General features: G+C 43.0%; 2 protein-coding genes across 6 annotated transcripts in view; one reads left to right on the plus strand and one right to left on the minus strand.

Moving 5' to 3' along the window:
* Positions 1–395: 395 nt before the first annotated feature.
* pdm2 (POU domain protein 2) overlaps positions 396–24,899 on the minus strand; it is a 28,710-nt gene continuing 4,206 nt past the window's right edge. For 2 of the 5 annotated variants that reach the window (XM_017244403.2, XM_017244404.2), the window contains exons 3-5: positions 12,111–12,986; positions 5,610–5,666; positions 396–2,160 (exon numbers count right to left, since the gene is read on the minus strand). In XM_017244403.2, the coding sequence (XP_017099892.2) occupies positions 848–2,160; positions 5,610–5,666; positions 12,111–12,986 (2,246 nt within the window). In that variant the 3' untranslated portion in view covers positions 396–847. Of the gene's footprint in view, positions 2,161–5,609; positions 5,667–7,337; positions 7,594–12,110; positions 12,987–24,899 lie in introns of those variants that run through there. The other 3 variants (XM_017244407.2, XM_070277443.1, XM_017244408.3) reach the window with 3 other exon arrangements.
* Nepl7 (Neprilysin-like 7) lies at positions 16,022–18,083 on the plus strand. The gene has a single exon (XM_017244409.3). The coding sequence runs from the start codon at positions 16,074–16,076 to the stop codon at positions 18,081–18,083; it is 2,010 nt and encodes a 669-aa protein (XP_017099898.2). The 5' UTR covers positions 16,022–16,073.

Here is a 24,899-nt window from a genome sequence, read left to right on the forward strand (position 1 = left end):
TGCGAATGGCGCGTGGCTGGAAAGATTCTTCAAACCAAGGCTAATTGAATAATAAGATCAAAAACTATCATTATTTAAAAATAAATTGTATAATATTTATTGCACTAATGTCTTAAACATATTTATAAAATTTTTAACATTTTCAGGTTTTAAAAATTTTAATACACTTCTTCCAAAAACTCAATTCCAAATGTGTGCCTTCCAATTAAATTTATTTAAAACCAAATAAAAAATATGAAAATAAATTTGATGAAAATTAAATTTATAACTGATATTAGATATCCTTTGAATATTTTTCTGTCCTTTTTCTACCAAAAATAGTTCTTACCAAAGCATACACCCAAAAAACCAATCATTTAAACACATTCAATTTTTTTATAAATAAATTTTTCGGATTAAATTTTATTGAAATTTTTGGATGCTTAGATCTAAGTGTGTTTAAGATCAATTTACATTTGGACATCGTATAACAACATCGGTTCACATACACATCTAGGACAATACATGTTAGATACATATAGTAGAATAATTTGTGGCTCAGAGGATATAGTGGGCACAACAGATACATACATACACATATGGCATTGGGGACATAAATGTCTAGTTAGAACTAGGAACTCTACTGGCATACAGATACGAATGGGTATGCAGAGCTATATGTACTCATAAATTCGTAATGGGGTTTTTTCTGATACGACTGACTATCACCTAGGATCCATAAATACATCCATGACGTTGTGTTGCATTGATATGGAGAGACGTGTGGAATGTTGTGGAAGAGTTTGGAGAACAAGCTATGTACAGAATTGGGCCATTGTCTTTCCCATCTAATGAGGCCGGACGCCCCTTACTCTCCGGAGCTGATGGAGCTGCCGCAGAGAGAACCGGAACCTGCCTCCATGTGGGACATGTTCAGAGCCTGGGGCGGATAACCAAAGCCGTGGCTGCTCAAAGGTGTGCCCGTGGGACTGTCCAGATCCAGGGAGGGGTTGATCCGCTTCTCCTTTTGCCGGCGATTGCAAAACCACACCCTCACCACTTCCTTGTCCATGTTGAGGCGCTCCGAGAGCTGGTTTATCTCCTCCGACGTGGGCTTGCAGTTCATGAGGAAGGCCTTCTCCAAGGTGGTCCGCACTGTAGTCTCGATGGAGGTGCGCTTCTTGCGTCTACGCCCCAGTATGCTTTCCGGGGTACTGCTCAAGCTGCTAGTCATGGTATTAATGTTAAAGACTCCTCCCCCGGACTTGGCCACCGTGGTGTCCGCATCCTCCAGCCACTTTTGGAGCAGTGGCTTCAACTTGCACATGTTCTTGAAGCTCAGATTCAGAGCCTCGAAGCGGGAGATTGTGGTTTGCGAGAAGTCGTTGCCATACAGCTTTCCCATGGCCAGACCTACGTCGCCCTGTGTGAAGCCCAGCTTGATCCGCCGCTGCTTGAAGGTCTTGGCAAACTGCTCCAGTTCTTCCAGGTCCGTGGTCTCCTCCGGCGACTGCTCCAGCTTGGCCATGGCGGAGGCCACAGTGAGTCCTGCCTGGGGCTTGGGGGTGCTCTGCTGTTGCTGTTGCGGCAGCTGCTGCATGCTGGGAGTGTTGGGGGTCATGACGGCGCTACTTAGGCCCAGGCTGTTGGCACTCATGGAGTTCGGAGGCGTTCGCTGCTGCTGGGACTTGCTAAGCCGTGGAACGGGGCTTAAGGACGGACTTCTCAGCGGAGACTTGGCCACGGGGGTGGAATAAGCGGACAACTGGGGCTCCTCTCGTTGCTGCTGCTTCATCTGCTGGAGAGCCTGAAACTGGGCCAAGGCCTGCAGCGAGTTCTGCAATAGGAACTGGGTGGCCAGGTTCGGATTGGGAAAAGCCTCTGGTGCCAACTGGCGTACCATCTCAATGTAGCTGTGCAACTGCAGCTGCAACGCCTGGTGCATGTCCTCCGGAGCGAAGCCCATGGGCAGTGCTGGAGTGGGTATAGTGTCTGGTTCCTCTTCTATTTTCATCTCCGGCTTGGCTTCCGCTAATCGCTTGGGCGGTGGAGCCAAGTCAAGTACCTCGTTCTCCAGCTCCGGATCGAGCTCTCGGGCCTGGCGCTTGCTGCTTAGATTCTGTGGCATGTCGCAGTTGTCGGCCAAGTCGAGTTCCTCCTCCTCGAAACTCTTGCCGCAGTCTGTAAGAAGAGCAGAGAAGACATTTTATGTAGTAGATGATTACGGGTAGTTTGCTTTTCAATTTTCCAACTCAATGAAGTTGAAGTAGCCATGCTGGCCAGAGCACGCGGCGCATAATTTGATTTTAACCAAAAGACTGTGTAAGTTTTTCAATAATTCTTCAGCTATTTTGTAGGGTATACTAAGGCGTTGCAGAATAGGGATGGAAATAAGACCTAGAGGTGAAATCTATTATCTATTATGATTTTTGTATGATATTTTTAGCCAAAACAATTATTACTAAAAAGTAATACATTTGAACTGTATTGTTAATCCAATTGGACCGGTATGATCAGAAATGTATAACGTTTATTTTGTTACGAAAGAGTATTACTCAGCAGAGTGTCTTGAGGTAAATTCTTTATAGACTTTCAAGGCAAATTTTATTCAATCTTCCAATTGAATGCCCATCCTTTTTCGCTGTCCTGTCCAACGTCTGGGTCCTGCGGTTAGCTTCGATAAACGCTCAAGCGGAAGGGTTTGCCTTTGTGGCTTTCAAGACCTCCTTTTTGAATTTCCCCGTCCAGCCACCCCCACTACGGTTGTTCAAAATTCAATCATGCATAATAATTGAAAAATAGCCATACATCAGAGGCCAAACAGGAAGCTCCTCGTCCTTTGTCTTTGATAAATGCGCAGCAAAGCGAGCCACGGGCTCAGATTTCATAATTTTCTAAAGAAAATGATTGTTTCGAAGGCAGTACAATTATGAGATGGAAACTTCCGACATTAGAAATTTGATATAAAGTTTGGAAGGTCTCGAGTTTAAAGTTCTCCCTGATAATACAACTACACGATCAAAATAGTGTAACGCTCTAAACCGATTAAAAAAGGATATTATAGCTTTAAGCGGATTCGATTCCGTGTTGTGTTTGATTGCAGACGGGGTCGATGCGGGCGTTAGAACTGCACCCAAATTGCATGTGGGCAGCTGTTTTTATGACTTCCATTATGTAGAACGGAAAAGTTGAATGCGCCGCAATAAAATTAGCCATTGCGAAGCGACTGGGAACCAGCCAAAAATGAAAATTGGCCAAGGGTTAGGCATAGTTAAAATTTGTCACCCTTTTGAAAACTGTTTTGCAACCCTCGTGGCAGTTTTGAATTTGAAAATCGTTACAATTCGGAATGCACGAGTCGCGGATTAGGAGCGACTGTAACTTGCCATTGGGTGGGGAATCAGGAGAGCCAAAAAAGGGTTACAAGCTGCATTGTTATCCTGCAAAAAGAAGGCAAGTCAAGAAGCCTCCGGAGCAAGTACAACCCAAACAAGAACCGAGATCCATTGTGCCGGGAATGCGCCTGCAGCGAGCCTTCCACGATCCAGGATCCTCGCTCCTTGAACCTACATTTTCAAAACCTAAAACCAGGTGATGCCGCTTCGTCTGTCCTCGGGGCAGATGTGTTGTCCTGCTGACAAGGACGATGCTGAATGCAAGTTTTCGTCGTGCCACAAAGGCAATGTGTGAATGTTTCCACTGACAAATGAAGTGTTGCCTTTATTTGGAAAATTCTATATACTATACTCCTTTATTTGGATGCACTTTTTAGGGGTTGGTTTGCGCCCCGGCAGTACTGGCAGGGAGTGTAAAGTGCGTTTCAATTTATGGGAAAGATACAATCGGCAATAGAGAGAGAGAGTCCTCTGCTGGGGAGATTTATCGCGATATTCCATGAATTTTATGGACTATGAGCTTAGTGCATAGCATAATGGGGAATGGGTATAATGGGGACTCAAATAAATTTATAATAAATTTAATATTTTGGGTATTTGAGATGCCCAGTTTATAGTAAAGTTTTATGTTCTATGTGAAGATTACTTGAGCTTGTCTTATTAATAAACTAATGTCTTCAACAAATGTATTTCCTCGTTATATATTCTATATAATTAACTTTTCGAAAGCATTTATATACAGGAGAACTTGTTGTAGGATATACGAAACGCCCCTTAAAACGCCTTCGAAGGCACAAAAAAAGGAGCACCCAATCAAAACGGCCGATTATAATATATCCTTTTCTCGCTTCCTTTTTTAAATTACCCTTCAATTAACTTCACGCAACCAAATCCTTTCAATTTGAATAACCGAACCGAACGAGGGGAGATTGCTCAACAAGTGGTGCTTAAAAAATGAGGTGGCGAAGGGTAACCCTTCTCTAGAGGGCTTCACACCTCGACGCTATTCAAATGATATGTTAAACAGGGTTGAGCCGGATCAACAGTTTGTCCTTTTTTGTGGGCAATGCTAATATGACGGCACTCGAGTTTTTTGGCGGAGGAAGTCAACCCTTTTTATTGGTAGGGAAGGGTTCCCCCGGGATGTTTTGACAGCATTTGAATATGCATAACAAAGTGGAGAGGTGGGCTCGAAGGTTAGGCACCCTTGCCACGATCGACTCACCTAATTTGTGTAAGCCAATAAAAATGTTTGTTTAATTGTCAACTGCTATCCCCGGCCTCGGCCGCCCTGCTAGGGCCTCACATTTGTTTATATTCAAATGGGGTGGCTTCCCTGCATGTTTTTGCATAGATTAGTCGCAGCCTGTTAGGGGTTGTCCTCTGGATATGCGTCCTTGCGTAATTGCTAGAGCCATCATTTAAATGCGGCGTTGCAGAAATTTACATTTTGACAAATTGTTATTTCTGTTTGTTTGCGAACAGAAGAGGGTCGTGTTAGGGGTCAGGCAGATAACTGAGGGGGGAGGTCAAAAGAGCATAGGGTCTTGCAAGGATCATCTCCCGCTTAAGCTTGTTTCCGACTGGGGGTTGTTTTCGGGGGTGAGTGTGGGTGGTTTGTACTCCATGGTTCGGGGGAAATTAAAATTGATAAATAGCAATGGAACAATGCAATAAATTAAGCAGTTTACAGAGAAAATGGAAAATAGATTTTACTAAAGATTTATAAAATAATAATAATAGATAAAGTAAAATAACTTTTAAAAAGTCATAATTGTTCACAAATTAAATTCTTAAGTCACCAAACACAGGGCTAATATCCTTCCTAGCTCAGTCACACTTCAGTCACGTGCTAAACAGCACCTATAAATATTATAGTAGACCCTAACCCAATGCTTTATGACCAACATCAGACCCAACTCGGGTCCTTAGCCACACTTCTTAGCTACTACCTATGCCGAACCCAAAAGTAAACCCAATGAGGCTATGAAGCGGAGAAAGAGGGGTTGCGGGGCTGTTAGGGGATGCAGCGTAGCCGATTGCATATTGCAAAAAGTAAAAAAAAATAAAAGGATAAACTGGAAACTATAAAAGTGGTCTATTCGCCAATGCAGCTCGTGTGAGTAATCAATTTAGCCACAAAGTAGCCACGTTCCGACACGAGTCGGGAGCAGGACGAAAAGGACATGCCAGCTGAATGCTGCCCCAGGATTAGCTATGTTTTGGTATATTTACCTGACAGAGAGCGCAGCGGCGAGGGTGGTGTGGGGGAGTTGGACATGTGTCGCATAACTGCAAATAGAAAATAATAATTTTTGAATTTTCAATAATGTACAAACACAGAAGATGGAAACTAAAATGCAAATGACACGTACATAGTGCCAGTCCAAACAAATGTACGGGGCAAGTAGGTCTGTGAAGGGCCATGGGAGTGGGGGCAGAGCGTCAGGGTGTTTTCTTTTCATGTCTGGGCCGTAAAATGTCCATTAGGACATTCGGACATAACACTCGGACGTATGGCGCATATAACATGCAAAAATTTCTTTCAATTCTGGGCGCTGAGTGCTCGCGCTGTAAAGTTTTGTAAGGACCCATTCCCTGGGCCCATAATTCGTAAAGTAGTTTTAGCGCCTTGTATTGTATCTGCACTGACAAAATCTCTAACATTTATAATTTTTTAATTTAAAAGTCCCTTTTTGGTTTTCTATTTGTTTCCAGTTGTACTTCAAAATCCCAAATCGCACCAATGTTTGAGGGAAAATCTTCGCCACCTTTCATCCTTTCCTACTAGTGTCCAGTCGAGTCCTTTTTTGTGCCATTTGGTTTTTTGTTTTGCAAAGTAGATATTAAATTTATAGCTCCCCGGGGGCGTAAGCAAAGTAGAGTCCTTGCACGGTCGAGCGGGAAAAAGTAACATATTTTTACGACAATATATTGCTGAAAGAACCTCTGGCTCGGACTTGGGGAATCCTTGTGCATTATGCCGAGTGCAGGACAATATAAATATACAGATTACGCATTGGCCATTGGCCATTGGGCTGGCGTTGTCCTTGTGGTTGGGTAATGGCTGCCCCCCCTGGGAGTGGGGAAGCTTATGGGGAGTTGGGGCCATTCCCGCACTTGTTGGCAGGATGGCAAGTGGCATTAGTCAAAGGATCATTGGGATTTTCGGTGTTTAGATGATCTGCATGTATGAAAATGTATGGCTCTTTTTTCACCCTCATATTTGGCTTAAAACTAATTAAACAAATGTACCTTTTGTGGCTAATTTGGTTTCTTTTTGGTAAAACTATTTTCCACGCCACAAGCGTTTTTTCGTCTTAAAAAAGAAACTGCAAGGCTGTAGAGAAAAAACGAATCTTTTTTCTTTGTTTTCGTGCAAATACCCCCGAAAAAAGACAACGTCTTGGGCAGGGACAGGTAAAAAGGACACAGTCAGGATGCAAATGAAAACAAAAAATCTCCGATCACACGTCCCACTGTGAGGACGCTTCAAGGACAGCTGCTGCCCAAAAACGACACCATCAGCAGCAGGACATCGCATCAAATCTATTGCAAAACGCCATGAAATCGTCCATCTGATAGGGAAATTGTGTGTGCGCCTTCTTTGAATACTCTGCTTTGCGTCCGATCTGGACCCTCTGACTGGGATAATGTGTGGGCGTGTAATCATCATCGGTGCCCTTTGTCCATGCTCGACTGGTTCTATTCTTTTAGTCCTTTTCGGGAAAATTTATTGCTCGAGAAAGTGAAAAGTTTTTCGAACAGGTATTGGGACCATGGCCATAAAATGTGGTTGCTTTTTTTTAGAATTTTAATCATTTGGAAGTGGTTGAATAAAACTTTGCGATGATTATTGGAAGTCAGAAATCATTTTAATATTTTTAATGTATTTTGAATTACACTTCTGGAAAGGCTCACTACTTTGTAGATGTCTAAATGTCTCATCCTTGAAAAACTCACATGTGTTGGCTGCTTGTGCGTTTTCCTTGCAATCTTTAGTTGCCGAGCTTTCCACGTTTGGCGATTGTTGCGGAGATGTAGTAGTTTTTGTTGCTGTTGCATCCCACAGATGCTGTTGTTGTTGCTGTAGCACCATCATATTTAGTTATGTTTTTGTTTATTAACTTAATTTTAAAATACACTTAAAAAATGTTCACGGAAGCAGTCACGTTCTTTTCGGGCACTTTGTTCTTTGGATCGTTTGTAGTTTTTTTTTCCACACTCTTAGTTTTTTTTCGAGAGCACTACCGTCTTCCTCGGCCTTCGATAACCGAATGCAGCTCAGAACCACGATAAACATTTACGTTCGCTGCAATCGCTGTGGGACCCGTTAACTGCATGCTGTTTCTTTCTCACTTCCTCCTTTCTGGCCTTTTTGTTTTCCCTGCGCCTCTCACTCGGCGTGAGTGTGTGAGTGATATGCTTTATGATTTGCAGCGGCAGTTTCCTCATTTCACTCCGGCGCACTCCGCACTCCGCTCTCCACTCAAACGACCCACTCACAGTCGGGCTCCGTGCGCTCAATCTCGCTCGCCATCAACCCTCGAGGTTCAGGGTGTGTGGAACGTATTCTTTGTCGCCTGCATTCTGATCGGAATATCCCTGCACTCCATTGTTGCGCTTCCCCTGCACATATTCCTGCATTAGCATAGGCCACAATCTGACTTTTCTCCTCCGAAATGGGTGTGGCCTATGTATTATGCATTTCGCGCTTTTCTTATTCTGATTTTCCAATTTTCTGCGCAGCATGCATATTTTTTTGTTTGTTTTCATATTTTCTCCTTTTACGAAAAATTAAGTTTATTTTTTTTGGGAAGTTGGAGGTTCTTCTGAAAATGAGCTTTCTTTCGGGGATATGCGTTAATTACCTATTATTATTGGCTTTATTTCAAAATATTATATCGTTTTAGAATTCCAATTAAAGAGTTTCTAAAACTTGAAAAATCTAGACAAAACACAATAATTATTTTTCAATATTTTTCTTTCCTCGGTGTCTGGGAGTCATTCGGTGGCCTTTCCTAAATCCTTCAATTCTGCCCTCCAGTCACCCAACATCTAGAGAATTTGGACGTGATTATATAAACACAGATACTCACTCATATAAGCATCAGCACAGCCATCTTACTGAGACTCGGGCTAGTAATTACAACAAGTGTGACGTTTTTTCTTTATTTCCTGTCTCGCTCTTCACCCACTCACCCACACACACACACATGAGCTGCAGTTTTCCTCGTTTATTTTTCAAAGAGAAAACCAAATCGGAAAAGCGCTTATGCAGCCCTGGCGACATCGCATACTTTTTATGATTATGACTGCGAGTGCACTTTCTTCTCTCTCCCCAAGATTGTGGGAGCTTCCACAAGAGATGTGTGGAAAATTCTTTGTTTTCTCCCTTTGGCAGGTCCCATTTCCCGTTGCTTCTGAACGTTTTAATTAAAATTGCAAAATTAATGTTTTTCCTTCAGGAAAAACCTTCCTTTGCCCTTTAAATTGTGAACTTATTAAATGGAACTTATGCCTAATAGGTTTAATATTTCAGAAATCTTAAAAAACTTGCATAGTATGTAAATATTTGTTTACTAACTCAGATAAATAGTAAAAAAATAACCTAACATTAAAGTGCTAAAATGATTGAAGAACCGGAAGAAAAGACCAGAAAATCAATAACTAGCCTTCGATTCTCCCCCAAACTAATTTTAACAGTTATCCTTTTCGGGCCGGGTCCTGCTGCTGTTGCTCCTGATTAAACTTGTCACTGGGAGACAAAAGATAAACAGTTCCTCACTTTGGATAGTTTTCCCTGTCTGTTATTTTGTGTTCCTGGGCGGTGTCTAGGCAATTTGATTATTTGCCAGGAGCAGACAGCCCTGGACAGCGCAGGACACTGCAGAAGACGGACGCACACTGGCCGAAAAATAATGGGGGGAGGCCCATAGCCCATACACAGACGCACATGGCAACCGAGAAGTTTCGGGCATTGAAATTAATCAAGAAAATAAACGCTTGGCAGCATCGCATCGCCGGGAAGTCGCGTGGTCTGGTGGGAGGGGGCGGTAACCACACACACTTTGCATGACGAAAACAGACGGGGCAAGGACAAGGACATCGGCAGGATGCGAAGCACTAACCCGGAACCCCATACAATTCTGGGTGGTTGTGAAAACTCCAACATTTCCCTGTCGTCCTGCGTCGTCCTTTTGTTGTTCTTGCAACGCATTAAAATGACATACCAATTTGCGTTAAGCAAATAAGACGAGACTAGCATTTGGTCTTCAGTAAGATCTATTTTTTTGTCTGGGCAGGGGCGAGTCTGAGTGGTTGGGGAATGACAGTTTTATTTGGGGTTCACAGCTCTTTACTGCCGGTTCTTATTTAGATTGAAATGAGGGAAGTACGTCCGAGTTAAAGATATTCAAAATAGAGAAACAGGAATGTTTAACTAGATATACCACTATAAGATCGAAAAATAGTTTATTATAAGAAATCAGTGTAAAGTGATATAATCAAAATTATTCATAAGGCAGGGCTATTTATAAAATTGCAAAAATACCCATACGATTAGAGAAACAGTCTATTAAAATAACGATTCTCTAAAACTGTTTTAAGAAAGTAGTCAGTATTAGTAGCTATAATTTAAAAGTAGCAATAAGGCAGGGCTACTTATAAAATTATACAAAGTATCCATACTATTGCAGAAAAAATCTCTAAACTATGGTTTTTTATATACTACATCTACTATCTAATTTCTATACATACCCTCAAAATGGGTTAAGAAACCGGGACATAAATCAACATCGTTTCACCCAAAAACTTGTGAGAAAATTTTTCCAAAATTCCGTTAGATTTCTAATCATGAAACTATAGGTAAAGGAAAAAAAAAGAAATAAAAAAAAGAAACCGCAACCCTCGTTTTCTCACCCAACTCTAATGAAAAAAATCGCACAAAAAATCACCCAAAAGTACGGCTATTGTTCAATTTGAATTTCTTTCAATTTCAAGATATTTTTACCTTAAAAAATTACGCATTATTGGGGTACATTCAACCTTAGGTAGGCGCAACCAAGGGGTTGCTACTCCTCAGAGCATGCATGTGTATGCCTCAGAGCTAAGCTGTGGAAGATCTTGGGTAATCCTCGACAGTGATCCTCAATTTTTACCCTTGAGTCCTATTTTTTCCTGTTTTTCTGTCCCAAAAAACGGTGCGCAATTTTCTTCGCCATTGTGACTGGAAAAAATCGGAAGAAAATGCATGATTTTTTTTCGGGATTTTGTCTCTGGGTGCTCAGCGAAGGGTTGCAGTGGCTGATGGCTGAGATTTTCTGTGGCAGATTGCCGCTGGGCAAGTCGAAATCAATAAACGTTAATAAATAATCCAAGAAGGGAAGATGGTGCTCCACGAATGCGGAAGTAAAGGGACATTTGGAGGCTGCCTTTGTCCTTTTCCTCTATTGATTTCCGTTACTGAGGTTTCCTCATCGATTTGCACTCGCTTTAATCGGGAACCTTTTTTATTTCGTATTTTGGCGCGATGTTTCTGTGATCTTTTGTCCTTAAAATGATTCTTAGGTCAGCAGATGGATGGAAGGAGTTAGAGACTTTTTTGGAGGGAAGATGGGATAAAGATGGCCTTTTGTGTTTCCAACGGTTGCCGGTGAATAAAGCTTCCAAAAAACGAAGCACTACTATGTACTTTCCAGCTTATGTCCCACCGCGCTCTATATGGTAGGCCTTCCATAACTCCAGTCTAACATAAAAAATCTATGCAAATCTAACCCTTATGCTTCGCAGGAACCATTTTAAAAAAATTCACAACTTCAAGTTGCATTTAAATGAGGGTGGTGGTTAAAAAACAAAAATGGATTTATGATCTTTGCTTTACAGCTTGTAAAGCGTTTTTATTGGATTTGCCGTCACCCTTGCCGGAATTTACTCCCTGAGGCGGAGCTCAATTGGCCATAAGCTGCTCAGGGAACCGGGTCACAGTTGGTAGTGACACCAGTTTGAGTCAGAGCTTTCCTGTCCATTTTTCCTCTGCTTTTTCCTTGCCAGGGTGAGTTTTTTTTTTTACTTTTTTTGTTCCTGTCAAAGGTTACCTCATGCAATTGTGGTTCGGTTTTTTGTTTGCCGCAAGCAACCTTTCCGGACAACCCGACTACCACCCACCGAATGACCCCAGCACTGAGCCACCCACAAGCCCAGCAACCCACTGGTCGCACAAAGTGGTTTTAAATTCCATTAAATAAAGTTGTAAAGGTTCCCCTGCCGTACTTGAGAATTTTCACGCATATTATGTTCGCACTTTTGTAAAATTTATTAATATTTTAGTGATTTTAAATGGATTTTGTATGTTGGAAATTCTAAAGTGGTTTGGAGGGCTTACTACCCAAGGTTTTTGTTGGGGTTACTGGTTTTGGGGTGGGTGATAGTATAAAATGTGTTGTATTATGTTTAGAGCTAGTAATTGAGTTGAGTTTTCATTTTTGAAAGCTCTTATGCTTAACTTTGGTTTGGAATATAAGGAAGAGACTTTTGTTGGATTAAGATAATCAATATTATAAAAAATAATATTGTATTTACAAAACATAAAAAGTGTGAAAAGTAAATATTTTGTAAGGAAAACTACCGACAGTATTTTGAGTATTTGACACTTCCCGGCCATACTCCACTCGAACCATAATGGAACATAAATAAATTTTTTCTTTCTCAAACAATTAATTCGATCATAAAACTTACCTTTGCTGGGGGGAAGACACAGTCGACCATTTGGCGACTGCTCGTAAATGCTGAGGTCCTTCGGCGGCTCCACACTCGTCGGACAGGATGTCAGGCTATAGCTCGACGGCAGCGCCGGCCTGGTGGGTGGCAAGGATGTGGGAGCCACTTCTTGCAGTTTCTTTGCTTGGCCATTGCCATCCCAAACGACCCCATGCCAATGATGGTTATGTTCCAACTTAGAGAGCGCTTCTTGGGGCTTCTCCTGCTCCTGCTCCTCCACCGATTCCTGCTTCTGGAGAACTTCCTCCTCGTCACGCAACTGCTGCTGCTTCAGCTGGTGTTCCCGAATGAGACGATCCCGTTCGTGAAAGTGCCGGACGAACAAGTGCTCACCGTTGTGGTGGTGCGGCTGTGGCTTCGGTGGGGTTAACGACTTGAATGTCTCTGTTTTCTGCGGAACGAACCCTACCAAGCCGGGTGGCAGACTATTAATTAATGTGCCCATTGTCCTTTGCTGGTAATGGTGTTGTTGCTGTTGCTGTTGGAACATAATTTCGTGCAGAGGTATTAGAAAGTCTGGCAGGGATTTCTGTCTCGTTGGCTGGTGCTGCTGCTGTTGCTGGTGCTGGTTCTGATGGCGTTGCTGTAGTTGTTGCTGGAGTTGTTGGTGTTTGATGGATGCCAGCGTTTCCATGCCAAAATACGAGGCCGGCAGACATGTCTGGGCATCCTCCATCGGGTAGAGACATGCGGAAGTCATCTGCGGGGCAACATCTTTCGCCAGCTCCCCGCTGCCATTGTTGCTGCCATTGTAATTATGATATCCGAGGCCCTTGCCTGGCCTTAGATACCAGGGGCTTAATACTGTTTTTCCACGACAGCTTGTAGCCTGTGCTATAAATCAAAGAGGGGTTTGCGAAATAAAAGGGTTAGCAATTGAATTTTTATAGACTATCCAGAATGAAGTGAGAATTTGTTGCTTTTCTGCCCCAAAAAAGAGCTGATAAAAATGGGAAAAAAGGGTTAGAAAAAGGATATCATTATCAGCACTTGCCGGATTTTCACCCCTCCGCCGTAAACACACCCCTCGATCAGCAGTGCCTCCACCACCCCTTTCCGATTTCCGAATAGCATATTGCCAATGGAAACCGTTTATGTCACTATCAATTACTCATCATTATGCGACTTTGATACGCCCTTCCACCTTGTGCTGCCTGCATCACGGCGCAACGCCTCCTCCTCCTGCCCCATTTGGTTACGTTTTTTGTTCCGGGGGGTTGGATGGGCGCCATTCTGGCCAATCGTTTTTGTTCTTGCCAATCTTTTCATTTATGACTTTGATCGATTATGAAATCTGAACATCATTTGGATTTTATAGATTTTAGATAAGGGGCGGGGAACTAAAAATTGAACATTTGTTCAAGCTTATCGCTGAGGCACGCCTCTGCCGGGTGATAGGGTGACTCTATTAGCCTCTATTTGTTAATGAAAGAGATGCATTCGAATGGAACTCCCTATGGTATCTTTTAATTATAACATACAGAATACTTCCATAAATACTTATACTTATATACTTATACTTATCACACATCATCTGTTCTATGAATCCTTGATGTCTACGTTTTAAATCTTCAGATTTAACAGATTTCCCAACTCAATGGTCCCTCTGTGTGGTCTACTTCTCAATTAAAAATATTTCCAAAGAAAAATCATAAAAAAACGTCTATATATTTCGCAAAATTCAATCGCCTCTATTGCGTAATTGAAAAATCCTGAAAGGATCGACGGGTACAAGCCAACTGCTCCCGTCACTAGTGCGGGGTTGCCCCTTTTCTTTCCCTAGTTTCACTTTTTTTGTGCCCAATGTGCTCGCCAGCCGGTGCATGCAACAAAGGAGCACAAAGGATAAAGGATATTGCCGCAATGTGAAATCAAATCACATAGGAAAGTAATAACGAGCAGGGGCACCGGGTAGCAGGGCAGGATGCGTGCTAATCGCCATGTTGCAGGTAAATATAATCGCACAAAGTAACAATGCAAACGCAAAGGATCCCTTGGAGCGCCTTCAGCGATTCGGTTGAAACAGCTTGCCAGGCTTAGGAGCCCAGCGAAAGGATGCACGGCTCCTGTTGTAGCAAATTGAGCCTGAAAAAAGGATTTAATGTTCAGTTTTTTAACAATTGCGGCTTGTGCGGCTGAAGAAGCAGCTGCTTCTCGCAACTGCAACTGTGCAAGCAGAGACTCCACCTTCTTCTTTTTCTTTTTCTCATTTGATTGAAACTTTCACCTTTGGATCTTCATCTTTCAGCGAGAGTTCCTCCTCCTGCCCCTGGTACAGATTGAAGGGACCTTGACTGGCACGGGTATTCAAGCGGTTTGACAGGAGCATTTCCAGAACCATTCAGCTATAGGAAACAGGAAGCATTCCCAATAATTGAAAGTCAGCTTTCGGCTCACCCACCCTCATTTCATTTTCATTATCCCCGGCACACTCCGCACCCGATGTTTCTCCTCGATTCCAGGCGACAACCCTTTCTGCATCTTCAAGATGTCGCGTGGCCAGCACAAGCCGAAGGGTGTCAGAGGGTTAAGCGTTGACTAATATCCTCGGAATGGTTATGCTAAAGAATTGGACCTGGCGGATAATGCGACTTTCTGCGGCTTTGATGGCTTTGTTCTACCTGATACCCTCGCCATAAATCAAATTAATACCATAAGAGCGGCTCTGGTCCCGACGGACAACAAGCTGCTCAATCACAATTAAAAATCTTCGACTTCTCTCATTACGCCGTCGATTTTTGGCGCTCTAATGAACATTTTGCGGTTGCCTTGGCTGGATTGGGCGCTTTTTATATTCATGGATCATTAGGCATAGGTCAGAGTTTCATTCATAAAGTGTTCTGTGTTGTGTTTTTATGACCCGCAATGAAGTGGTCATGAAAGCCATACAGTAGCCGTTGCCGGTGAGGGAATTAATTATTTTGGGTGGAAAAAGAAAATCGGAGAATGAACGAGTACAGTACGGGGTATCATACACTAGAATAAGCCGACTCTTTATATACTTTTGAAACCTTTTCTATTCTGTATCGCTCTTAAGATCGTCCAGAAATAGTTAGTAAAAGCTAAAATCTTTTTTTCTAAAAATGTTATATTTAATAACGAAACGCCAATTGATTCTCCGGCGATCTAATTGAAATGAAGTTCTATTTTTAAACTCATATTATGTTGGTAGAAATAATTGGCTTTTTTAAAATAATAATTCTGGTACTATTCCAATTCCGACAGCCCCCACCTGGCATTTCTCTCGCCCAACTGGCTGATGTAACGAGTCTATTCCCAGCCATGTACGTAACAAACTAAGCCAAAAAAATAAAACACATATTAAAATAAACCGAGCCGGCTGATGAGAGAGTTAAAAACCATTTAGAAGTGTGTGCATTATAATTGCGGCGATTATTTCGGATCGGGGTCATTAACATGTGACATTCGCAGACACAAACACAGAACATTTAAATAAAACCAGCAAACAAAGTTCCAAATAGTGGCGGCGGAGAGGCAGAGAATTCTGGGAGATCTCCTCAGATCGGATCAGTTCGAGGCAATCAGAACTTTCTTCCCGCCTCCGATAAGCCTGGCTTTGGAGAATTGCGGTTAATTGAAGAACGCAGAGATTGGGGCGGAAGATTCGGGCTGAGTCGGTTCTAAGCAAGGGCCATAAATTTGTTGTTTGTGGTTCCACTAATGTGATTTCTGTGGTGAGCTGGATCCGAGTGAACGAGAGTGTTGTATTAGCCAAGCCACTGAAGCGTGTGGATGACCCCTCGCCGCCTCCCGACCAACAAAAATAAGCCAAAAACGATAAAGTTGACTGTATAAATTGCCAAAGCGCGTTGCCAAAAAAGTTTAGAACTTTTCTGTCCGCTGCCGGGCGCGCAACTCCAATTTAATTACTGCTCTCGCAACGCTCTTTGTTTTATTGCCATGGTCAGCCGGCATTGGACCACGTTAGTATCGCTTGTTCTAGTCGGTCGCATTTTGGCCAGCGATCTGTTCTCCCTGCCACCTGCCACGAACCACAGCGAGGAGCTGTTGGAGGACTATGGCCAGTTCCTACTGTCAACCATGAACCGGAGCATCGACCCGTGCGAAAACTTTTACGAGTTCAGCTGCGGCGGGTGGAAGAAGGCGGATGTGGTGCCGGCAGAGGCCAGGAACACGAGCTTCCTCCACGCCATCCAGCACAAGATCGACGAGCAGATCCTGGGCTTCCTGCAGAACGCCACCAAGCGAGAGCTGGAGGATCTAGGTGTCAACGGAACCAAGTCTGCGGAAACCAAGGCCAAGCAGTTCTATGCCAGTTGCATCGATGTAAAGGCCAACCTGTCGCTGGCCTACCAGTATTTTCAAGGACTTGACGAGGATCGCCTCAAGGACTCCAACGCGACTTTCGACTGGATGTACATAAACTTCATGTCAAAGTATGACATCTACCCTCTGGTGCCCCTGAAAGTCCACTACAACACCGCCACTAGGAAGTTCGACGTACTCCTGTCGCCGCCCATGAAAGTCCTCTCCGGCTTCAGTGAAGAGCAAATAAAAAACATGACCAGGGAGTTTGGCTTGGACGCCAGTGCGGACAAGGCCAAGCAGTTCATTGAGAACTTCAACAACCTCACAAGATTCGAAAGAAACCTGACTTCCATGACCAAGTTGCGAAACGAAACCGAACGCCTCAGCTTAAAGGACTTCCTGGCCAAGCACAAGCAGGATCGCTTGAACTGGACGCGCTTTTTCGAGCTGGCTTTCAACGGCAGTCAGGATCTTCAATGGCCAGTTCTCAATCAGCTGGACAATGTCAACGACTTGGTTTACTTTGTAGAGCAGTCCGATCTGGACACACTGAAGAGTTACGTCCAACTGCGTGAGCTCCTCAAGTTCTATGCTCTGTGGAAGACACAGACTAGGAGCGGGGGAGTTTCGAGTGAATGCCGCTCCCTGGCGGAAACCTACTTCAACTACGCCCTCTTGCCTTGGTTCATAGGAAAGGTCTTCGACAAGGACCGACGGGCAGATATACTGAGCATCGCCAAGGACATCAAGGACACGTTCTACGACCTCCTCGATCACTACACCTGGTTGGATGACGAGACGCGGTCGCAGGCCAAAACCAAACTGGCTTCTATGGACGTTTTGGTCGGCTACACAGATGACTTGCAGCATCGGGAGGTGATAGATCAGGTGTATGCGGACATCAATATGACCAACAATTGGTTCGAGAACCTCTGCATCCTGGAGGGCAGTCGAGCCAGGATACGGTTGCGCTCGGTGGACAAGGCCCTCATCCCGCTGCTGATGCCGACGAGGACCGTCAACGCCTACTATGCGGATTTCCTTAACCTGGCATTCATCACCATTGGCATGGCCCAGTGGCCCTTCTACCACCTGGACTTCCCCGATGTGCTCAAATACGCCGGAGTGGGAAACATTATAGGCCACGAGATGGCCCATGGCTTCGACTCGTACTGCTATCAGTACAACTACGACGGCAAGAAGATCAACTGGTGGTCGTCAGCTTCCCTGAGGAACTTCAAGGAGCGCTATCGCTGCCTGGAGTCCCAATACAACAAGTTCATCCTGATGGGCGTGCAAACCAACGGCACTCTCACCTCCGGCGACAACATAGCCGACAACGTGGGCACTCGGATGGCGTACTACGCCTACAAGCGGAAGAGCGGGGACAAGGCTTGGTCGGAGAAACCTCTGCGGGGAGTGAACTTCACCAACAAGCAGCTGTTCTTTGTGAAATTCGCTCAGACCTGGTGCAACGGCAAGGACAGTGGCGAGAAGCTCCGGAGGCTCAAGACGGATGTCCATGCCTATGACGAGTTTCGGGTGCAGGGCACTCTCAGTAACATGCCTGAGTTCAGCGAGGCCTTCAACTGCAAGCTGGGCACCGAAATGAATCCCCTCAAGAAGTGTGTGGTGTGGTAAAATAAAGTTTTACTTTATTAAATAGTCAGAGAAGGGTTTTTTATCTGATGGGTGAATGGGGATTATTGTACTTTAACAGCTCAAAAACAATGTAGATTGGTAGTCCTCCTAATTCATTTGATAGAATTGAAACCTTTTAAAAAAGTACATATCTTCATACTTGTCATTATATACATATATATTAAAAAATCATATATATATGCATATCAATTTGTCATGGTTCCCTTTACAATTTTAATTTGATAGCTTTTTAATTTTATTTGGATGGCATCATCTTGTGCTCTTACTAGGTTTTCCTTCCTTAGACTTATTACCGATTTCTTGGTCCTTCTGTCCGAGCACAATTGATGTTCTTTGGACCAAACTAACGCCCTCCACTTGGAACAGCTGATGGCCATCGAATAGAATAGAAATACTAATTGATTTGATGCAGAACCTGACTGGGTAAACTCCCTTTCCGAAAGGTTCTCGAACAGTGGGTGGGTCCCGGCAATATTTGTCTTTTGACTTTGCAGCGATGACACCTTTCTCATTACGAATTAATGGTATTTCGGCCTGGCCAACAAAAGGTGCAAAAAAGAAAGCAAGAAGACAAGAGGAAAGTCACTGGGTAGCCGAAAAGGTGAAGAAAGTGAGGCTTTGGCTGAAAAATAGCTGGCATGTTCTTCTGTTTTTCGCAAAAAGAAAAACAGTTTCTACTATCATTAGTCGTCACTTGAGAGTCAGATACGAGTACAATGGAAAAACGCTGGAAAAGTGCCGGGCAGAAAGTCAAAAGGAAGCAAAACCGTTGCACCGAAGGATGCAGCCTGCATACGAATTAGGATATGTTGGTATTTGCTTAAGGATCTTCGGGCTTATCTCGGGCGTCCGAGCGGCGGCCTAACGGATTTTCATGCATTTGTTATGGATTTTCGGCGCCAGGTCTCTTATTAGCTGGACAGTCAGTCGAACACGGGCAGGTAACTGATCCTGGCAACTGGCAGCCCCTACACTCACGCAGCGGGGAAGCATTCTGCATCCTGACTCCTGACTCCTGGCAGGTCGTAAAAACGCATTGCAGATAGATCATTAATTTAATGGCTTTTGTGCAGTTGGAAATGCAAAGTGCAGTCCCGGACAGTACCTACATCACACAACTGATCGCGGAGGTGGTCTTCGGGGCAAATCAAATTGCGAAATCTCCTCCCGGCCGGGAAACCCTAGACAGCACTCCGTATCCTCTCCATCTCATAATTGCGTTTGCCTTGCACAATGGCCCAGTCAAATTAGCCTTCATTTGTAATCTCCCAGCACAGGTTGCCGGGCTCCGCCCGCTCCTGGACGGCCTCCTACGATCCCTATTCGATCGCATTAATTCCATTTATGTAAACCATCGCGGCCAGGGCTTGTCCTCGGTAATTCGAAAGGCGTAGACGGTGTAATAAAAAATCAACTTGCCGGGAGAGTCCAGGATGGGTGGGTGCTGTTCGGGACTGGAGCTATGGCGGGTAATCCAGTTAAGATAGGGTTGTCAGGCATTGTTTTAATAAAAGACTGCAACACCGAATAATGCAAAGGTTGGAACCAATATCATTGAAATAATAAAGATTTCAAATTATTATAGTAGCTTTGTTATTAATTTTAAGTTTGAAATTATTGAAGGTCTTTAAAGGTCTGCCTGGCAACCCTCTTTCTTCACTTACTGTGCAAACAACTTGCCAAAACCATGTTTCCATAATTACATGCAGAATGCCTTTTATGCCACGGCAACCTGCTTCCGCCGCTTGGCCAATAATGCCTCATCGGCAGACCCAGCTTCAGCCCCAGCCTCAGTCCCAGCGTCAACCTCAACCTTCGCCCACCCCATGCCGAATTTCTGACCCACCATCCTCATCATCTTCATCTGGCTCCACCATCGCAGCATAAATTGAACGAAAGGGGCGTCGTCGCAGGCCAAGTTAAGAGTTCGGCTAAGCCAACAGGCGGCCCAGGTACGAACTACCAAATCAGTTGCACTTGTCTTCCGACGGGTGAAAGCAACAGGGGCTGGGGCAGGGCAGGGGATGGCGATTTGGATCGGGAGGAATCCATCGGAGCTCCCGCTGCCAAGTCGGGTGTTCACGGTGAATTATGAAAATCGTTGCGAAATTAAGTTAAGAACGTTTTTTAAGCTTAGCAGGAAGTAAATGGCTGCAGTCGTGAAAATAAGAAATTGGTATGGCACCGTGAGATACGCGTGAGTTTGAAATTAAATTAAATTTAATATTCAAAATTTAAATATATATTGAAATGGCATATATTGGTTAACAATTTTTCTTATTAATCTTGTATTCATGTAATAAAAATAAAAAAGTTGTATTTTTACACTTTGAAGGCCAATATTATACAACTGTTGAAAACAACTGAGATATGTTACAAACCCATTGTAATACGAAAATTTCATATTTAAATCTTGGGATTTATCCATAACACATTTTTATAAATTAAAAGAATCCTTATGTTTGATTCCGTTTTTGTTTTAATTTTTGTTCTTTAAGGCTTTCAAGTTTAGTTCCCCATCTCTGACTCTCAGCCAGTCCATGAAGCTCTTTCTTTATTAAATGGAGATGATCAATTTAAATATTTTGCAATTGTTGTTTCTGGTGTTGTAGTGGTGCGTGAGCGCCCTGACCCTCTGCTTCCATGGTGATGTCGGCCACTAGGAGCCACGGCAGCTGATCCAGCAGCAACATCATTGGAGCGGGGCAAATGCATTCCCATCTTGATGCCGCTGATGCTGTTGCTGGCCTGGCTGCTGCTTTTTCCAAGCTTGCCGCCTCCTCTCGATTTGTATAAAAAATTTGCTTCATTTTATTTTCGGCCGCGACCCGCGTCCGCCTTCGTATTCCTGGACGGGTACACGCCCCGGCTCTGAAGCTCCCAGTCCCCACTCCCCAACATATCGCCGTTCAACCAAAAATGCAGTCAAACAAACCACAAATACATAAGTCCCAAGGAATGTTTCATTCAAGAGTATAAAATAATAATTAAGAAAAAAAGGTAATATTAGGATAAGTATAGATTTAGAAATAAATAGTAGCATATTTAAACATAAAAATGGTGCTAAGTTAAAACATTTATTCGGTTTTTTTCAGTGCTGAGATTCTGACTTTGGCTTCTGCTATATTTTCTGTATTTTTTCGCCAACGATTATCTAAATTGCATACGAAATTATTTTAATTAAAAATCTAATTTTCTTAGCGGCCTTACAAGGCTAAAAAACGAAGAGTTTTTTTAATATTTCAGTTGCCCACCTTCATTTGGAAAAATTGTTGTTTACCATATTGATCTGAAGACTATGGGAATTTTTCGGGTAGTTGTCTTGTTTGTTCATTGAACCTTTAATTTGATGCGATTAAAACGATATTAGTGGATCACTTTGGGGCAGCACACCACATCTGTTGCAGTTGCAGTTATCTTCGGTTCGTTAGGGGTTTTCCTTCCACGACTCCCCGAACCTTTCCAGAAGAAGGTGTGAAGATGTGACGGCGTCAGCTGGGTCGCATCTTAACATACGTGACCGTTTATTGATTAATGATGCATAATTCGGCGAAGCATACATATTAGTACGGTCGGCTTAATTGACGCCTTTCCGGTAGGGTTTCGAAGGAAAACGAATCGAAAGGATGATCGAGTTTGACTTGACTGCACCACAACATTTTTGCAGAAATGTGTGTGTAATAATAAACAAATATAGGAGTAAAGGAATCCTAATAGCCTCTCAAGGTATAAAAGTTCCCATCACCAACCATCCCCACTGAGCCCATCTTCGGTAGCTGGAAAGAATTACACTTGAATGCAATTCAATCAACCACCAGCCGATGCATAAAATTTAAATAAATGTTTGATTTGAATTTAATTGCTGCGGCGCACAGAACCTGTCTAGGCCCCGCCAGAGAACCTCAATTGAATATAAATCAAATGCAACCGACAGCAGCGCATCAGCGTGGATCAAAGGGACGCGCTAATCACACGCTGGGCCAAATAGGATCTAATTTCCACACACGAAAGAAGACCATTTTTTATATAAACATATTCGGAGGTGAACAAAAGACTGGCTGCACCGGTGTATGGAGATGTGTTTATAGAGAGATCAGGTGCCGTCGTTGAGCATTCAAATTTCGCGCATCTCGGATGATAAATGATTGCAGCAGGTAAGACAGGTAGAGCATACAGCGTTGAGCTGCGAGCTGCGAGCTGGCAGGTAATCCAACCATTTCAATTTGAATTTCGACAATAATTAAGCGCAACAATGGATTTATTGGGTTTTCCTAAGCATCCACAATCTTCATGTTCCTTCTGCGGTTCCCCTTGCCATAGAGCCTGAAATTAGTTGGGAAGACCCTATCCCTTCCTATCCCATCTCGTGGCAGTTGCAATTATAATAATTATTTTCATTCATGCCGCGTTGCATTGAGCGTCTCCAACCGACAGCTCGCCACTTCTCCTCCTAGAGATTCGATTGGCGAGATAAATCCGAAATGGTCTGAGTTCCTAACGCCGTTTCCCTTTTGTAATCCCGACCTGCTGTTCTCACAGAAAATGCCAGTAGCATGGGTTACCGGTTGCCAATGAAATGGAAAGAGGATGCATTCAAATCGTATGTTTTTCTTTGCATTTCCGGCACTAGCTTCCAGACATTTCACTTGATTTTGAATATGTACCCTTTCTAAGGTAGTGTGGGTAGTTTGTTTATTTTATCAGACCTTTATCACAATGAACAAAAAATAGGGATTTCTCTATTATTTCTATACTAGCTAAAACTTGTATTTCAGATTAGGAAATTGAGTGCTTGCAATCCATATTGTTTATAAATTTGGCAATCTTTTTTATAAATTATAAATAAATAATAGTTTTTAATATTCAAAGTATTTAACTATCGTTTGATTTAAAATAAGTTTTTAACTAGTAATATTATAAAAACAAGAAAGGAAAGCTAACTTCGGACGGAGCCGAAGTTTATATACCCTTGCAGTTAAACCCGGATATAAATCGCAAACATCGGATATAGTTGGCCGATCCTTATGATTATGATTTATCATAATAAAACCAATTAATTACAATAAAAAATCTAAAAAAAGTCCCAAACTTCTATCTTCAAAAATACGAAAGTTGATGTTTCTACCAAATACCATTTCCGATCGTTCAGTTATATGGCAGCTATAGGATATAGTCGGCCGATCCTAATGAAATTTCGTAGGTCAGATTAACTGACCAAAAATATAGTCTGTACCAAATTCCAGCTTTCTATCTTCAAAAACACGAAAGTTGGGTTATTTCCGATCGTTCAGTTATATGGCAGCTATAAGATATAGGCGGCCGATCCTTATGAAATTTGGCATGACGTAATGTTTTGCCAAAAATAGCTCTCATGTCAAATTTGAACTCTCTAACTCTAAAAACACAAAAGTTATACCATTTCCGATCAATCAGTTATATGGCAGCTATAGGATATAGTCGGCCGATCCGGGCCGTTCCGACTTATATACTGCGTGCAAAGGAAAGAAGGGTGTGTGCAAAGTTTCAAGACGATAGCTTTAAAACTGAGAGACTAGTTCGCGTAGAAACAGACAGACGGACAGACAGACGGACAGACGGACAGACGGACATGCTCATATCAACTCAGGAGGTGATCCTGATCAAGAATATATATACTTTATAGGGTCGGAGATGTCTCCTTCACTGCGTTGCACACTTTTGGACAAAATTATAATACCCTCTGCAAGGGTATAATAAAAATATACCACATAAAAGCACCTTCAAGTGCAACTACCAGGTCGTTTGACCATTTCTTATGATACATTCATAGTAGTTGTGCTATTGTGGTGCGGTGGCTCGTTTAAGGCAAATTATTGTTTAAATCGTAATGAGAAGCTCGCTTCAGATCTCGGTGATGTATATTTGGGAGCTAACGATCTGGAGGCCGAACAAAAATCACGAATATATAACAGAAAATCTAATCAGAGAAACCAGCCTCGGTGAGTTACATTTGCTTAAATTGGCTTTAATTTCCGGTCGCGTGTTGGACTATATACACTAGTTTAGTTTTGAACCCTTTTCGGCTTTGTTTTACATTAAGTTTTTGATAATTGCGGCACTTACGGAGATTTGATTTTTTCGTTGAGGTTTTGCATGTCAGGGGGGCATTTCCGAGCTGGATCAGAGGAAATGGATTTACATATGAAGATGAATGGGGTGCTCGGGCTGATCGCTAATGATTCCCATTTAAATTTTATTCAACCTTTGCCCTTCGCGTTGGCTACCTTTGAAACAGAATTGAGGTCACCGAAAGTGTTTCAAGTCCCCAGGGCGAGATCATCAAAATGGCAAAATAGCAATTTCAATAATCGAAAGAAAACAAGATGTTCCACCCTCCTTGCTTTTTTGGGTTGGGTTCGGCAAGAGCAACAGGATGTGCGCGACTATCGCCCTTTACCCTTTGTGGCCCCTTGTGGGTATTCTTGTCCTTGCGCCTCAAGATGGATGAAGTGTTTGGCAACCCTTTCAATCTTCATAAATGTTCGCACTCGTGCCACAGGGCGTTCGTTGTGAGGCAAGTCCTCATTCGCAATATTAGCCCGGGTCCCTTGTGTCGCATCCTTTTTTTTATCAAGATGACGCCGACCCTTTGCCAATAAAAAATGAAATCTGTTTCGATGCATAAAAAATTGGAAATCTCATAAGCATGCGTTTGGCACGAGTGTTCTTGGCCCCGGCACTGTTCACCCCTTTTTATGGGCCGGGGCTTGTTTTTGGGGTTAAGAAGGCCGTGAAAAATGGCAAGGTTGTTGTTAA

This window comes from Drosophila bipectinata, chromosome 2L, assembly GCF_030179905.1.
Source record: "Drosophila bipectinata strain 14024-0381.07 chromosome 2L, DbipHiC1v2, whole genome shotgun sequence".
Classification (NCBI taxonomy): Eukaryota; Metazoa; Arthropoda; class Insecta; order Diptera; family Drosophilidae; genus Drosophila; species Drosophila bipectinata.